General features: G+C 40.9%; 1 protein-coding gene across 4 annotated transcripts in view; it reads left to right on the top strand.

Moving 5' to 3' along the window:
* Positions 1-18,394, top strand: part of AGPAT4 (1-acylglycerol-3-phosphate O-acyltransferase 4) — a 123,219-nt gene that overhangs the window by 92,917 nt on the left and 11,908 nt on the right. For all 4 annotated transcript variants that reach the window (XM_074948730.1, XM_074948731.1, XM_074948728.1 and 1 more), the window contains one exon: positions 8,472-8,670. In XM_074948730.1, coding sequence (XP_074804831.1) covers positions 8,472-8,670 — 199 coding nt within the window. The remainder of the gene's footprint in view (positions 1-8,471; positions 8,671-18,394) is intronic.

The raw sequence follows: 18,394 nt of genomic DNA, 5'->3' as shown, positions 1-18,394 counted from the left end.
GTTGCTGGACATACTACTGTATGTTGTTTGTGTTTTATTGCCCTTGAGGCAATGCATTTCTTTGGCCTGTTGCAGTGTACCCGGGGCATGCCAGAATTACTGTTTAAATGTTAAGGACTCAGTCCTGCAAAGTGCTGAGTGCTCCAGCCATGATCCAGCAAAGCACCAAAGCAGAGGATTTACTTTAAGCACCTGAGTAAGGGGTTGATCCTGCTTCCATGTAGTCAATGGAAAAACTCCAGTTTGACTTGAGTGGTGCTGGATCAAGCCCTAGTTTCCCCTAAGATCACTGTACTATGCAAGTGCTTAAAGTAAAGCATGAATCAAGTCCAGAGTAATGTTTGCCTTGCAGGATCCAGGCATAAATCCACACAATATTGATAAATGTCCTCTATGTTGTTTGGATTAATGGGTTTGAATCAATGAGGGAATTTTCAGGGTAGTTAATGGAAACCAGTGGACATGATCCTGTTTCCTTAGACAAGGAGGTTCTACTGCATTATCACCTTCTTGTCAAGTTTCAGTTATGCATTCTCTAATCAGAGATGCCATTTGTTGCATTCTGGGATGCAATCCAGACCAGTGAGGGGTCATCACTGTCTGCACTGCAACTTTGGGTGCCTCACAATGCTTTGCTGTTGTAGCTCCCAACCTGCGCCGCTTACAAATCGGCTTCCAGCTTGCAGGTCACACCCTGAGTGTCTGTGTGTAGCTACAGCCCTGGTCCAGCAGCTCTGACTTCAGAGCCTGTCAGCAACACTCCAGTCACACTCTGGATTCCACCTGCCTGGTTTACGACTTGCATGGTGGCCCCAACACACTCCCAGTCCTGGATTTGGCCCCAAACATGTGTTCTGCATTGTCCAGCCCTCTCCAGATACTAAAGGTCTGTTGCCCCTGCCCAGTTCGCTATTTTAACTGGAGTTACCGAACAGTTAAGTTTAAACTCAACATTGGATTAGTTTTAATTTTAAAAAACCCAGATTTATTTAACTACAGAGCGAGGTTTTAAGACAGTACAAGTATAAGGCATTAAAGTCAGAAATAGTTAAAAGAGAAATAAATATCAACATTTTTCTAGTGGCTAAAACGTAACCAGCTAGACTTGGATCAAGGTAAAATCTTTACCGTGTGTTCCCAACACGAGTGATGACCAAATTCTCAGGTCAGGATCTCCCCCATCATCAAAAGGCTGGTTCCTTTATAGTCTTAGGTGAAAGAGAGAGGGATGGAGGTTTTAAGAACAGGTTAGACAAACACCTGTCAGAAATGGTCTAGTTATTACTTAGTCCTGCCCTGAGTGCAGGGGACTGGACTAGATGACTTCTCAAGGTCCCTTCCAGTCCTACACTTCTATGATTCTATGGAGAGATGCCTTGGGGTGGTTTTGCCTTCACTTTTACAGTCCAGTCACCCTTTGAAGTAGATATTTCTGGGACTTACCCCTCCAAACAAAGTTTATTCAAACAGTGAAGAAGGTGACATGGAGTTTGGTGGTGAAGGTGGCTCCAGGCTCTTTCTTCTCCCCTGTGTATGCTGAAATGTAGATTTGCCTTGTGTCCTGTCATTTCCCCCCTTTCTGACTCAAGGACCCTGTTTACTACTTGTATGTAAATTGAGGTAAACACACACTCCTTTGTTTAGGATAGACCTGTTTAACGACTTTTGCCTACTCAGGGCAATGTGAGTTTGAACATGTGCTAACTATATCATATAGGGGGAATTCATAATTTTACATATAATGTTGCTTCATACATTTCTCCGTGATATTTACCATCAAGTTATTAGTTTTCAAATGATACCTCACAAAGCATATTTTGTACAAAGATTTTTGCAGTAGTGTGTGGAATGTAAATGCAGGGGTGCGTTCCATTTCAGTTTGGTTCATTTTCTGGTTTAGCCATTATAGCAAACCTAACAAACACAGCCTTTGCAGATAAATGGCCCTGGCAATGGAAACAAATATCACTTATTCCTAGCAGAAATTCTTTGCTAAAAATTACGAATGTATTGGAAATAATGTTGAATTTGTCCTCCACACATACACCATGTAGTAATATGAATTATCAGTATGCTATTAGCTTTCTATTGATATTTTACATGACACTTTTAGATACAGGTTATGACCTTAGTGAGTTGGGGTATATTCAACTGTCCAGGCCAGCTGAAACTCACTACCCATACCAGTGAGCACTGGGATGCTGTTAAGGTCATCGCTCCAACACAGAATGCAGATCAGAGGAGCCCCAACATATAGTATTTTTTAAAACCATGATTTTTGAGTGCTGACCAGACATGCCAAACCCGTGGAAAAAAATACAGAAATTGGCCTTAGTTTTGGCTTAATTGGCTTGTGAGTTGCTTGTTGGCTAGTTTTTGGCTTGTTGCTTGTTTGGCTTGTAGCCTGTTGCTTCTTTTTTTTTTTTTTTTTGATTGGCTCCCGGCAAGGAGGGGCAAGAAGGGGAGAGAGTCAGGGGTGCCCAGAGGGCCCACCGCAGTCCCAGACTGCACTTCAGGGGGATCTAGTCACACAGAGTGTTGGGGTTCTTAGGGATTGTTTTGGCCTTGTTTTAAAATGGGATTCACTTGATTTTTGGCTTATTGCGAAAGTTGGGGTGCTTATTTACCACATGAAAGTTGGCAACTGTGATGCTGACTCTCTCTTTTTAGATGCTGTGAGTTGGCAATATGGCAGTCAGCAAAAAATTTCTTTTCCACAGCAAACATTCCACTCTCAGTGAGCACAAACACAATTTTAACTCTCAACAAACACACTGAAACCCCAGAATCTTTCCTCCACCAAAACAAAGGAGTGTGCTTCAAAATGGCCTTTTATTCTTCTGACCTTTTGCTCCTTCCGCTATATGCTCCTGTAGATGCTAGTCCCTGATGAATGGAACCCATTTTGTTATACAAGAGTGATTGATTGATTTTTGCTTTCCTATTTCCTGGGTAAATTAACTGAGGGGTTAAACAAATAGGCAGCAGCTGTGGCAACCCAATTATCTGAACAAATGGGGAGTTGAGTGTAATTCAGATGAAAATATGTTCATATTATTGAGCTCCAGTAAAACATTCAATTTTTCCAACTTCAACTTTCTAATTGAACTATGTACATAGCTAGGAGATAGAGACAGTAATTCGGTCCATGGGACACATTTGCATAGTGGAGCAATCTGTTAATCAAGTTTGAAGAGTTGGTTCTTCTGGAGTAGCAAAATTTTATATCTTTCATCGATATGGCATATTTTGCTAATGGACTAGGTGGCACAGAGAATTAATGCAATGGTTTTTCAGCCTCTGAACACCAGAGCGCACATGGCATAGACCCAGGTGGACGTTGAATTTATTGGTCTTGCCCCAGTCCTTAGTGAATATGCTCCCACAACACAATTTGGCATGACGATCAATGGCAAATTGCCAGGGAGATTAATGGTGGAGTTAGCAACGTGCATCTATAGGAGAGTGGGGAAATCCACAGGAGAACACTATAAGTAAGCATACAAATATTATATTAACAGCATCTTTTCCTCTCTCGTGGGTTTCTTCATGTGTGGGGATACTTGGGGCCCCGAATCCTGGACTTCTCTTAAGCAGATATATCTTTCAGCATGCTCAGAAGGTCACCAGATTTGGGCTGTTGCAACCTTCAAATCCCCTTCTTGGTCTGAAAGTTCCAAAATCTGAATCCTGTTTGGGTTAGTCAGAAATAAAAATTGGAGAAAAAAAAAACATATCCGAATCTTTTTTTAAAATATGTAAACATTCGGATATGTTTTTTTTTCTCCAATTTTTATTTCTGACTAACCCAAACAGGATTCAGACTTTGGAACTTTTAGACCAAGGGGGGATTTGAAGGTTGCAACAGCCCAAATTTGGTGACATATATATTCATAGGCTTCAGGACAAACATTAGTAGGCATTTCTGTTCTGATGTAAAAACAATCACCTAACTCACTTTAGCAACTGGAAATAAAAGGAAAGCAGAGTAACAAAACTCATGTAATTTAAAAATTAGCAGCTGATCCTGCGGAGTGTCTCCTGGGAAGTGCTGAACACCCTTGAGTCACTGATTTCAGTTGAAATTGAGAGTATTCAGCTCTTTCAAGGGGGTCGGGTTCATAATTTCATTGTACACAAAATTGTGATTATTTAAACAAATTTCAGCTCCTTCAGTTTGACTTTTCATCAGGTAAAGTTACTTTATTGTATTAATGACACCAGCATCTGAGGGTCAAAGTGGAAAATACATTTTGGGATAATAAAAGGAGCAAGATAAATATTTTTGATAGTTTAGACCCCCCGAGCCCATTCCTTATCTCTCACTGGTATAAATCAGGAGTGACTCTATTGAAATCAATTAAGTTCCTCCATGTAGAATTAAATCCACACAATTTAAAAGGAAATAAGTCCGCATGTGGATTTTGCTGGTAGCTGACAGAAAGATACCAGTAAGGGGTGCCAGAACAGACACACGGTTTCAGTAGTGGTGTTGTATTACCTGTTTGGCATTGGTGCAACTTCCTTACTCTTACTAGAGATTCCCCTGTTTAGGCATCAAAGGATCACACTAGCCGTTTTGGCCACAGTGTTGCATTGAAAACTCATGTTCAGTTGATTATCCACCCTAACCCCCAAGTTCTTTTCAGACCCATTGCTTCTCAAAGTACAGTCCCCCAGCCTACATTCTTTGTTCCTAGATGTATGACCTTACTTTTAGCCATACTAAAACACATTTGTTTGCTTGAACCCAGTTCAGCAAACCAGATGGCTTTGTATCAGTGACTTGTCCTCTCATTAATTATCCCGTCACCAATATTTGTGTCACCTCAAACTTTATCAGAAATGATTTTTATATTGTCTTCCAGGTCATTGACAAAACTTTTAACTAGCATAGGGCCAAGAACCAATCTCTGTGGGATGCCACTAGAAACACACCCACTTGATAATTCCCCATGTACAATTATGCTTTGAGACCTATCAGTTAGGCAGTTTTTAATCCAGTTAATGTTTATTTTTAATTCATTGAAGAGGGCTCAGAGAAGAGTCACAAGAATGATTAAAGGGTTGGAAAACGTGCCTTAGAGTGATGGACTCCAGGATCTTAATATGTTTAGTTAACAAAGATAATCTTAAGGAATGAGTTGATCGCAGTCAATGAGTGTGTGTGTGTGTGTGTGTATGTGTATATATATATATATATATATATATATATATATATATATATATATATATATATATATATATATATATATATATACACACACACACATATCAAATTTCTATGGAAAAGAAATTTGATGGCAGAGGACTCTTCCATCTATCAGACAAAGGTATAATAAGAGTTGGATGTTGAAGCTAGACAAAATCAGTCTATAAATAAGATGCACAGTTTTAACAGTGAGGGCAATTAACCATTGGAACAATTTACCAAGGTTTGTGGTAGATTCTCTGTCAATGGAAATCTTTACATTCAGATTGGATGTTTTTTCTAAAATATATGCTCCAGTTCAGTGGTTCTCAAACTTTAGCAACCCGAGCACCCTCATTTTGATTTAAAATTTTTCACTGACCCCCAAGTCCCCTGCTCTGCCCCAGGCCCTGCCCTCACTCCAACCTTTCCCCTCAGGCCACACCCCGACCCCACCTCTTCCCTGCCTTGCTCCTCTCCTTCCCTCCCAGTGCCTCCTGCATGCTGCTGAACAGCTGTTCCCCGGCGTACAGGAGGCACTGGTAGGGAGAGGAAATAGTTGATCAGCAGGCCAGCAGCCCCAGACATGATTCTACCACCTCCACCGAGTGTGCCCCATCCCCACTTCTCTGCCTCCTTCCCAGCGCTTCCTGCAGGCCCCAGGGAACAGCTGTTCCCAGGTGTGCAGGAGGCACTGGGAGGGAGGCAGAGGAGTTGATCAGTGGGGCCTGCGGGCCTCCTGGAGTACACTCACGGACCCCAGTTTGAGAAGTGCTGTTCCAGTTCACACAGGAATCAGCTCAGATGAGTCCTATGGCCTGTGATATGGAGGAGGTCAGTCTAGGAGATTATTATGGTCCCTTCTGGCCTTATGTCTATGAAGAGCCCTATCCAGCACTTAAGTAAAGCTAGATTTGAGTTGGAGTTTTGACTAAGTAAAAAGTGCTGAACTAAGTAAAAAGCCCTTTAATTAATGAAATGGAAAGAGATGCACAAATGTGACAGTGTTGAGTTATTTCTAATAAACGTGCTTTAACTGATGAAGCACTGACAGGAATCATCCTGAAATGTGGGAACAAATTACCAAAATAAATTTCAGTAAATGTTTGCTTTAATAGATTTTTTTTTTTTTAATATTCTCAGTGGAGATTTTTGCTGAATCACATCACTTGCATCAGGCTGACTTAGTGCTTCAGGACTTGATGTAATATTTTTAACAAATTTAAGCTACTCATGGATGCCATGGTTAAAGAGTGACCTTATAAAAACCTAGAAATCTAGGCAGACAGGTTGGCACAGATTCCAACAACCTTATCTGCAAAGTTCTGTGAAATTCCTCACAGCAAGAAACTTGGCTCCATAACTGAATGGAGGCAACCCAGCTTAACCAGGCTACCATTGCATCCACAATGTCATGGATAAAGGTGAAGAAATCTGAGTCCTTGCACCTCTTGTGTAAGTCAGTCTCAAACCTCTTGCGGAGAGCAAGGCTAAACACTTGCTTTGGTAGTGCAGAATCCCCCTAGTGGTGATGTCTATAACAGCAAGGGAAAATTAAGAATTCCTGACTAATGCTGGTATTTAGAAACATAACTATATGTGACATGACATAAGCCACTCATTATTAGTATATTTAGGTTAACCTGCTCATAAGCCAGACCTTCAAGGCACTTAAAAGGAAATTTCATATTTTGGGTAATTTGCCCAAGACAGTTAATTGACCATAATGATTCCAGTTCATTCTAATTCACAGGCAAGAAAAGGCGTGTAATACATTTCTTTAATCTCCCTAAAAAGAAAGAGTAACATTTTAAGTATTATATAATCTTTTGAAAGTTGTATGTTCACTTGGAGTTAGATAAAACAGCAGTAGCCTGTAATTGCTCAAATTATTATTGATTAAAGAATTACTAGAGTAAATTAGAGTTTAAGAACATGTAAAAGAACAGAAATTAAATGACCTTTACTCAGTTGTTTGGGGCAATGCTGGCTACTGAAGAGTTATTAATTAATTCTGTCACAAAGCTAGCTATGTAACTTGATGGACAGGGAGATACGGCCGCATTCTGACTTCTCTTACAATGTTTTTCACACTGGTGTAAATCCATTATCTTCAGTGAATTTTTTCTCCTGGTAAACATTGCTGCAGTGTCTGGATGCTCCATCCCAAAGCCAGTTGGAGGGTTTTTTCCATTGACTTCAGTGGGAACAGGTAAAGTGGTGAGCTTGAGCTGAGAAAGTAGCTAAGGGCCACATGCTTCTCTCTGTTATATGATGTAGGGGATGGCACTGGAATTAAGACCTTCAGTGCTACAAGCACAACCCTCTCCTACTGAAGGTAACAGGAAAAAGTCCTCTAGTTGAAAACCAGATGAGATTCAAACCTCTTATGTGGACAAGTCTCTAGAGCAGTGGTGGGCAGCCTGTGGTAATCCGCTAACGGGCCGTAAGACAGTTTGTTTACATTGACCATCCACAGGCACGGCTGCCCGCAGCTCCCATTGGCCGTGGTTTGCTGTTTCTGGCCAATGGGAGCTGCAGGAAGCGGTGGCCAGCACGTCCCTGCGGCCCACGTCACTTCCTGCTGTTCCCATTGGCCAGGAATGGTGAACCGTGGCCACTGGGAGCTGTGGGTAGCCATTCCTGCGAACAGTCCATGTAAATAAACTGTCTCGTGGCCCGCCACTGCTCTAGAGGGAGGATAAAGGCCCACGCTCCGTGAATCTGGGTTACGCTGGCAGCATCAGCCTACTGCCAAAAAGGTGGGTGTTGAGGAAAAACATTCTTTGGAGGACGAGGCCAGCTGGCACTACCCCGAACTCCCATCTGGAATGTGGAAACCGTTTAGATACAAGTTGCAGAAAACATTAGAAAATGGAGGGTTTGGTGATGAGAGCATTCCTAGACATTTCTGTGATGTACCAAGGGTATTTGTCTGATGGCTGTCACTGCTGTCTGTAGGTACAGCAGTCCTGTACCTATTGGTGTAAGGATGTACGCAGAATTGAGTACGGTCAGGCTGGATGCTCATTAAAACTGCAGACTTGCGGGAATGTAGAGTCATCTAAACGAGCAAAGGAAGGGAAGGGAACACTAATCAGTGTGTACTCAGGAGCATGAACTTTCATTCACTAAAAAGCACAAGATTTCCAGCCATCACTTGGTGTTTGATCTTCTTTTCAGAATAACTACTGTTCAGCAAGAGAAATATCAGAATTATAAAAGGCTGCTTCTATTATCCAATAGGGATTCAAATGTTACGTTTCTTTGTTCTAACCAGGATGCCTTTCAAGAAGAATACTACCGAACAGGAACCTATCCAGCTACTCCCATAGTGCCACCTCGGCGGCCATGGACTCTTTTGAACTGGCTTTTCTGGGCCTTATTGCTGCTATATCCTTTATTCCAGCTGCTTATCAACATGGTCAGCAGTGGATCATCACTGACGCTGGCTAGTTTTGCTTTTGTCATCATTGTGGGTAAGTTGTTTGAAGATCACTTGAGGAATAGCTCTTTAAAAGGGCAAAGGCCCATCTTTCATTTTTTTGCTGGGTACTATTTGCACTTGCCTAATGAATTTCCAGATGCAAATCAGATGTAATTTCCTGGTGCATATTTGCACTTACAATCAGGTAATTAGGGTGCAGGTCTCCAGACTTACACCCACAATTCAGTTGCTAATGTAAAAATGTGGGTGTAGATTTAAAACGTGGGCTGTAGACAGACCGGTCCAGAAGCAATGCTGTTCCAGTGCATGTGAGAGAACTGGGGTTTGTGGATGTGGGCACAGCTGCACTGTACTTTAAAATAATGATGAGTGAATCTCCGTAAGTTGCTTCTCTGAACTGTCTAACCTTCTGGAGTCTGCAAAATTGAGCTGGAAATTTCTCAGGAAAATCCTGTTTCTGAACTTCCAGCTCTGAACTGGGTAAGGAAATGGAGGGGAGGGGAGTAAAAGTGGAAATTGTTGTTCATACTTACACAAAACTCCAGAGTTTGGAAAAATGATTGAACTGCTTTATTTCATTTAAACCAGTTTGATTGGCCCTACCTGGCACTGAATAATTAATGGAATATATTTATAATTAGCACTCAGAGAGCGTTCCTTCCTGCCCCTCCCCAGACTCTCATTATTGTGGCTAAAGATAAAATTGTTTGTTGGTGGCTGTGAGGTTGTAACACACAGTCTGAAAATGTCATTGTTTTAGTATTGCCTTAGAGACTAACCAATTTATCTGAGCATGAGCTTTCGTGAGCTACAGCTCGCTTCGTCGGATGCGTACTGTGGAAAGTGTAGAAGATCTTATTATATACACACACAAAGCATGAAAAAATACCTCCTCCCACCCCACTCTCCTGCTGGTAATAGCTTATCCAAAGTGACCACTCTCCTTACATTGTGTATGATAATCAAGGTGGGCCATTTCCAGCACAAATCCAGGGTTTAACAAGAACGTCTGGGGGGGAGGGGGTAGGAAAAAACAAGGGGAAATAGGCTACCTTGCATAATGACTAAGCCACTCCTAGCACAGCAATGCCTTTCTGCCATGTACATTGGTCAAACTGGACAGTCTCTACGTAAAAGAGTAAATGGACACAAATCAGATGTCAAGAATTATAACATTCATAAACCAGTCGGAGAACACTTCAATCTCTCTGGTCACGCAATTACAGACATGAAAGTCGCTATTTTACAACAAAAAAAACTTCAAATCCAGACTCCAGCGAGAAACTGCTGAATTGGAATTCATTTGCAAATTGGATACAATTAACTTAGGCTTGAATAGAGCCTGGGAGTGGCTTAGTCATTATGCAAGGTAGCCTATTTCCCCTTGTTTTTTCCTTACCCCCCCCCCCCCGACGTTCTTGTTAAACCCTGGATTTGTGCTGGAAATGGCCCACCTTGATTATCGTACACAATGTAAGGAGAGTGGTCACTTTAGATAAGCTATTACCAGCACGAGAGTGAGTTTGTGTTGGGGGGCGGGGGTGAGAAAAGCTGGATTTGTGCTGGAAATGGCTCAACTTGATTATCATACACATTGTAAGGAGAGTGATCACTTTAGATAAGCTATTACCAGCAGGAGAGTGGGGTGGGAGGAGGTATTTTTTCATGCTTTTTGTGAGTATATAATAAGATCTTCTACACTTTCCACACTATGCATCCGACAAAGCGAGCTGTAGCTCACGAAAGCTTATGCTCAGATAAATTGGTTAGTCTCTATGGTGCCACAAGTACTCCTTTTCTTTTTGCGAATACAGACTAACACAGCTGTTACTCTGAAACTAAGTATTGCCTGATATCCATGCTACAGAGCCCTGTCATACACAAAGAGTATTCCTATTGACTTTTGTGGAATCCCTTGTTAGGAAAATGAGCAGGCATTGGGCCACATTTCATTACTATTATTTTTTTTTAAATTAAAGATGGCTACAAACCAAAACTTTGGTGCCAAATTCCCCTGAGCTTGGGGGAGTGTAGATGGGGTTTGAACTTCGTGTCTCAGGTCTGATTTCATAGACTCATAGAAATGTAGTGCTGGAAGGGACCTTACTAGTCATATAGTCTGATGCTCTGTGCTGAGGCAGGACCCAGTGTATCTAGACCATCCCTGGTAGGTGTTTGTCTAGCCTGTTGTTAAAAACTTCCAATGCTGGGGGGGATTCCATGGCTTCCCTTGGAAGCCTATTCTAGTACTATCTGTATAGTTAGCAAGTTTTTTCTGGTGTCTAACTTAAATCTCCCTGACTGCAAAGTAAGCTGATAACTACTTATTGTACCTTCAGTGGACATGGAGAACAATTGATCACTGTGCTCTATAACTGCCCTTAATGTATCTGAAGATGTATCAAGTCCTCTCTGTCTGCTTTTCTTAAGGCTAAACATGACCAGTTTTTTTTAACCTTTCCTCATACGTCAGATCTAAATCTTTTATCATTTTTATTGCTCTCTTATGGATTCTCTCAAATTTGTCCACATCTTAGTGTGATGCCCCAAACTAGACACAGTGCTCCAGCTGAGGCCTCACCAATGATGAGTACAGCAGGATAATTACCTCCTATGTCTTACATATTACACTCCTGTTAATACACCCAGAGTAATATTTGCCTTTTTCACAACTGCCTCACATTGTTGACTCCTATTCAGTTTGTGATCCACTCTAACCCCCAGATCCTTGTCAGCAATACTACCACCTGACATGCATCTGAAGAAGTGGGCATTCACCCACAAAAGCTTATGCTCCAATACGTCTATTAGTCTATAAGGTGCCACAGGACTCTTTACCACCTGCCCAGTTATTCCCTATTTTGAGGTTGTGTGTTTGATTTTTCCTTCATAAATGAAGTACCTTGCACTTGTCTTCATTGAATTTCACCTTGTTGAAGTCAGGCCAGTTCTCCAGTTTGTCAAGGTCATTTTGAATTCTAATCCTGTTCTCCAAAGTGCTTGCAATCCATCCCAGGTTGGTGTCATTCATAAATTTTATTAGCATACTCCCACTCCATTATCCAAGTCATTAATGAAAATAGTGAATCATACCAAACACAGGACAGATCTCTGTGAGCCCCATGAGATGCATTCTACCAGTCTGACAGTGAACCATTGATAACAACTACTTCTTGAGTATGGTCTTTTAACCAGTTGTGCACCCACTTTATAGAAATTTCATCTAAACCAATTTTTAAAAATTTGCTTATGATAATGTCAAGTGGAATTGTTTCAACGCATTACTAAAATCAAGATATATCATGTCTACTTTTCCCCCATCCACTAAGCTAGTAATCCTGTCAAAGACGGAAATTAGGTTGGTTTGGCATGATTTCTTCTTGACAAAGCCATGCTGGCTAATATTTATATAATCCTCTCTTATCCTTTAGGTGCTTAAAAATTGATTGTTTAATAATTTGTTCCAGTATTTTTCTAAGTATTGAAGTTAGGCTGACTGGCCTGTAATTCCCCAGGTCCTTTTTGTTCCCATTTTTAAAGATAGGTACTATGTTTGCTTTTCTCTAGTTCGTAGGACCTTACCCATCGTCCAGGAGTTCTCAAAGATAATTGCTAACAGTTCTGAAATTGCTTCAGCTAATTCCTTAAGTATTCTCAGATGAATTTCATCCGGTCCTGTCAACTTGAATACACTGTACTTACCTAAATATTCTTTAACCTGTTCTTTCTCTATTCTGGCTTGTAGTCTTTCCCCCGTTAATATTAATTGTGTTAAGCATCTGGTCACCATAAAACTTTTGAATAAAGACTGAAGCAAAATAGACATAAAACACCAAAGCCTTGCTGATATAGTCTGTTATTGGCTCTCCTTCCCCCACTAAGTACTGGACCTACATTTGCCTTCACCTCTCTTTCTCCTAATGTATTAACAACAACTCTTCTTAGTGCCTTTTATGTCCCTTGCTAGGTATAACTTGTTTTGTGTCTTAGCATTTCTGACTTTGTCCCTACTTGCTTGCTAATCTGTAACAATGTGTCCATATTTCCACTTTTTGCAAGATTCTTTTTTGATTTTGAAGCATTCCAGTGCTTCACCACCCTCCTAGTGAAAAACTTGGTTGGTTTTCCTAGGTTGGATATTAGGAAAAACTTTTTCACTAGGAGGGTGGAGAAGCACTGGAATGGGTTACCTAGGGGGGTGGTGGAATCTCCTTCCTTAGAGGTTTTTAAGGTAAGGCTTGACAAAGCCCTGGCTGGGATGATTTAGTTGGGGATTGGCCCTGCTTTGAGCAGGGGGTTGGACTAGATGACCTCCTGAGGTCCCTTCCAACCCTGATATTCTATGATTCTATGATTTTTCAGATCATTAGAATCCCTGATAGAGACCTATTGGCGTCTTACTATTCTTCCTATCTTCCCTTCGCATTGGGATAGTTTGCTGTTGGGCCTTAATATTGTCAGAGAAACTTCCAGCTCTCCTGAATTTCTTTATCTCTTAGAATTTCTTCCCAAGGGATCTTACCTACCAGTTCTCTGAGTTTGTTAATCTGATTATTTTTGAAGTCCATTGTCCTCATTCTGCTGCTGTCACTCCTTCCTTTCCTTAGAATCATGAAATCTACCACTTCATGATCACTTTCACCCAAATTCCCTTCAAACTTCAGATTTAACAACCAATTCTTCCCTGTAAGTAAGAATCAAGTCTAAAACGGTTGCCCCCCGTCTCCCCTGGTTACATCTTCTGTCTTCTGAAACAAGAAATTGCCTCCAATGCATTCCAAGAACTTAATGGACATTCTGTGTTTTTTTTTTCTGTTATTTTTTCCAACAGATGTCTGGGTAGTTAAAATTCCCTGTTACTACCAGGTAGTTTGGTTTTTGTTCTTAAAAAATGCCTCATCCACCTTTTGATTTGTTGCTCTAGGCCCCTACCATTATGTCACCCCTGTTTTTCTTCCTCTTTTATCTTCAGCCAGAGACTTTCAACTGGATTGCCTTTCACCTTCTTCTGGACCTCAGATCGATCGATCTCTCTCTCTCTCTCTCTCTCTCATGAAAAGAAGCTTAAAATTGAAATGAGAAAATAAAGAAACAAAGCCTTTTCAGACCCCCAACTCAACAGTATTCTTAGAGGTTATGTACTTGTGTATGAGCATTGTATTGTTGCCAGCTACCGAGATCATGTTGAGTACATTGATGCTAAAAATGTAGGCCCAGAGCCTCTGCTGGTGTAAATTGGCACAACCCTGTTGAAGGCAGTGGAGCTAGCTACTGAGGATCTGGCCCATTAAGTATAAAATCATTATAACGAATAAATCCAATAGAGTATCAATTGTATCTCCATATTATCTGTTGTCTTACTGCTCTAAGTCTGGTGTAGTTGTTTTTTTGTTGGCGTGCCACTTAATAAGGTGGTGGTTTTCATAGAAGCCATAGAATCAGTGATGCTCCAGATTGCTGCCTACAGGTTTATGAAGTTTTCTCTTCTTGTAGAGTGTGGGCTTGGGGACATCATGAAAGCCCAGGAGAGGAATTTAATGCTCATTCATTCTGTTGAGTTATGCATCCAGTGACACTGACTGTTGCAAATACCTTCTCCTGGTCTTGGAGTTTTACAAAAGGTCCAAAGAAATGCAACATATTTATTGATTCATGAACTTTTAAGGCCAGAAGGGCCCACTGTGGCCATCCAGTCTGCCTTTTGCATGACACACCGCGGTTCCTGCATCTAATCCAATAATTTGTGGTTGGAACTAGGGCATCTCCTGTAGAAAGCCATCCATGTTCAGTCAACTGCTCAAAAGGGGGGAGGGAGATGAAAAGAGAGGCATGAGTCTAAGAAAAGAGAGGCAGAGCCACCTCAAGCATTCCTTCATCCTGGGGAGGACTTGACACTCCGATCAAGAGGTAGCGGGGTTATTGTCTAAGTGGATGGTGCTTGTGTAGTCCTTTGCAGTAGGTTATAGCCTAAGGCATTTGACACCACTCTATTATCTATATGAGGTACTTATATGGCCCCCATTACCATTATATCTGAGCTCCTCACAATCATTAATGCATTTACCCTCTCAATACCTCGGTGAGGTAGGAAAGTGCTACTAGCTCCATTTTACAGGTGGGGAACTGAGGCACAGAAAGACTAAGGCTGGATTTTTAAAGGTATTTAGGCACCTAACTGCTACTGAAATGAATGGGAGTTAGGCACCTAAATACCTTTAAAAATCTGGGTCTTAAGTGACTTAGTCGAGTGACTCCCAAGGTGTAGCCTAGTGCCTTAACTACTACATCATCTTTTCTCCCTGAACAATAAGGGAGGAAGGGACCAAAGAAAGCTGATTATGGTACGACAAATACAAAAGAAGCCCTTTGCTTTTCTTTCCTGCCTCATCCTCACTAGAGCACTTTGCTGGTTCCAGCAATTTAATAGGCTAGTTTAATAAGCAGGTTGCTGAGACTGTTTGAATGTGATGCTCATCCACAGGACTGGTTCTTAGGTCTCTACTTTGGAAGTTTGAAAAAGTAATCTACAACCATTTGCTGCAGCCAAAGCAAGTGAGCAAGCTCCCAGGACACTGAGATGTGGTTGAGGGATGCAGTGAAGCTAGCAAGATTAATGAATTGTTGCATACCATACTCGTTGCTAGTAAGTGCCTGGCAGTCGCATTTTGTGTGACGCTGCAGGGTTTAACCTTCAACAGGGATTTGAGAACCTATTATGCTTCACAGCAGCTCTGCACTCCTCTGTGTTTTAATGTTAAAAGAAACCTGAAATTCAGGGGAGTTAGGCACCCAGTGTTGTTGAATTGCAGTGGGAACTGAGGGACTAATTCTCTTAGGTTCCTTTGAATAGCCCAACCTTGGAGCTTAACCGATAATTAATGACAACTTGCAACCACTGCGTTTATTGTGAGGAGGGAAAAATCCCGTAGCATGTGAAACATAGTATCAATCAATTTGGGGCGGGACTGGTTCATCGTGCTGTTGAGACACCCAAAAGATACTGGGCCACATCTGAGCCCCAAAAGGTGCAAGCTTCGTGGCTCGTTAGGAAACAGCAAGCTCATTTAAATTGAGGGTTCAGAAAGGGACAGGAGTAAAAGAATACTGAGCCTTTACAGGATACAATACCTCCGGTTTTATTTTTAGTCAGTTACTTTTGTTTAATTTACAGGGCTATGCTTTTCCCTACAAATTCCAACATGTATGTATTTTATCTTTAATTGGCAACATCTTCAGTCACATTCTGCTGGGACACCTCAATTTTAGCTCATCTGGTCACACAAGCTGTTGTAGCCAATAGCAGAGCTCCAGTAACAGTCCTGGAAAAACGGTCCTGTTGTCTGTGTATTGAGGATCTCTGCTATGAACTTGCTACACTTGCTCCTATGGAGAGGTGCCCTAACATCACATAGTTGTGGGCCCCTATCTTTTGCAATAGCTAAATAGTCAGCAGGGTTTGGTTTTGTTTTTTCCAAAAATTTACTAGCCAAGAGATGATGGTGGAACAATATAAAACTACATTAAATCTCATGACCCTCTGCACCAAGTAGAGCTGTTTATTTGGCAGATCCAGTATGTAATACATCCATACTCTATTTGCACAATCTTAGCTTCTCTGCCTTCATTGGCAATGTGAGTCAGAGCTCTAGTGCCCAGCTGAGTTAACATATCTCAGCCAAAGGAAGCTTATATTATTGTAAACAGGGGTTAGTGGAATGTACTGAAAGCAATTTACCATTGTTCATAGCCTAATGCTAGAATAGACTTTTAAAATTGATAGGTATATTTCATCCTAGGATGTAGTTCTTTCTTCCATTCTACTAATGAAAATACCTTAGATCAAAAGGTGGCATCCAGGATATGCAGGTGTATTTTTTGTGTTTATGATTGTTCTGTGTCCCATATTTCACAGATAAGCTTCCTGATTCTGGACCACCCAAGTCCATAATATCTGATCATAGATTTACTGCACTCTGTCAAAGCAGAAATTTCAGAGCCAGGTTTGTCATGTATTTCTGTTTTATGGGCTCAAGGTAAGAGAGCTACGGTGAACAAGCATCCTGTGAGGGAAAAGAGATGAGAGGTATTTGAGTGCTTCTCTTGCCTGTAATCCTCAATTCTGTTTCAAACCTTTCCCTCTTTCTCTTCCAGACAGACACTCTCTGACCAATCTTATTATAGAGTAATAAAAGTATTTGCTTGCAATCTCAGCACCTGGTGTTTTTGAAGAAAAGAATTGTATAAGAGAAATGGCTGATTCTATGGTTGAATCAGAGCAATAATATCATAGTAGACTAGCAATTATCTATTGCTCCCATCTACCCAAGATAATTATAGTATCTTTAATTAACTTGTGTTGATGGGAGCAATAGATAACTGGACTATATTTAACTACATCAGTTCAGCTTGAACTCTTCAAGCCCCCAGTGTGATTTTATAATTCCATACTGTGAATGCTGAGCCATTCCCTCTCAATGTTACACAAAAATAATAAATAAATAAATGATCTTGGTGTTATTTGTATGGGAGTCCCTTGTCCCAAAGAGCAAGCATCTAAGTGACTTAGGATCCCAAAACACCTAAATTTGCATTTTCAAAGGTGACTAGGAGCCTAAGTCCCATTGACTTTTGGTGAGACTTAAGTTCCTGAATTACTACAGCACCATTGAAAATTTTACACTTAATTCCTATGGTGCATCTACTTAATGGGTTAGATCAAGAAATGAGGGCTGATTAAACCAAACTCTGGTAACTCTATTGGAAGAATTCAATGTGGTTATTGACTTCAGACAGAACACAGGACTGGGTCATGTTCTGGATTTCTACACTTGATATAGAAGAGAACAGTTCTTGTTATATCCAAAGTTTACCCTTTGTTAATAAAGAAGCTGTCAACAGTATTTCAAAGGGGAAGGTTGATTTCATATGCAGGAGAATAAAGGATTGCTCTTGGGTTTTAAGGGGGAAAATAGCTCTTAAATGTCTAATGCTAAAAAGATAACATTTGGGCTGTCTGACATGGCTCCAGTCCATAAAGTATCTTTTACAGGCAAGAGAATTATACAATTCAAAACAAGCATGAGTAATAATGAGATCTCTTAAAATCTGCATGAGCTTGTGTACGTTTCTATTATACGTGTGCGAGTGCTGTCACAGGACCTGCTACCATTGGCTGCAATGGAAACAGGAGTGGCTCGCTACTGACATAACTCCCAACAGCTTCCAATATGAACTGTAACAGGGTTTTAAAGGTTAAAATAAACTGTTCTATGTGGTAGAACTAGTGTTGTCATGAGTGTACCTGAGGGCAGAATGGGCCCCTAGTATAGTCAGTAAATTAAAAACCACCTAGTCTGCAGAAGTGATTAATTTGTGTCCGAATGAAAACTCTGTGTGTAGTTTCACTTTCTGCATGTGTAGCTGCATGTTTTGTGCATGCAACTTAGCCACACAGCTTTGAAAAAGTTGCCCTTCTTAAACTCCCTGATTTCTGTATATGTTAACTTTTTTTATACTATTCAGGACTAGACCAAGTGGAAATCTTGATGAAGCAGCTTTGGTTGTTCAAATGCTGTTGCATGTCAGTTATGTAAGCGATATGACTTACATATGTATTGTAACATAAATATGGAACTTCCCTGTACCTACCGAGAATGCACCGACATGTTGCTTACAGCAGTGGTTATGCTGAGGAAACGCCAGGAATTAACTGATGAGGGGGGAATTAACATATTTTTAAATACTGTATATTACCA

This window comes from Natator depressus, chromosome 3 (assembly GCF_965152275.1).
Source record: "Natator depressus isolate rNatDep1 chromosome 3, rNatDep2.hap1, whole genome shotgun sequence".
Lineage (NCBI taxonomy): Eukaryota > Metazoa > Chordata > Testudines > Cheloniidae > Natator > Natator depressus.
Note: the sequence above shows the minus strand (reverse complement) of the source record. Positions and strands in the feature narration are given on the sequence as shown.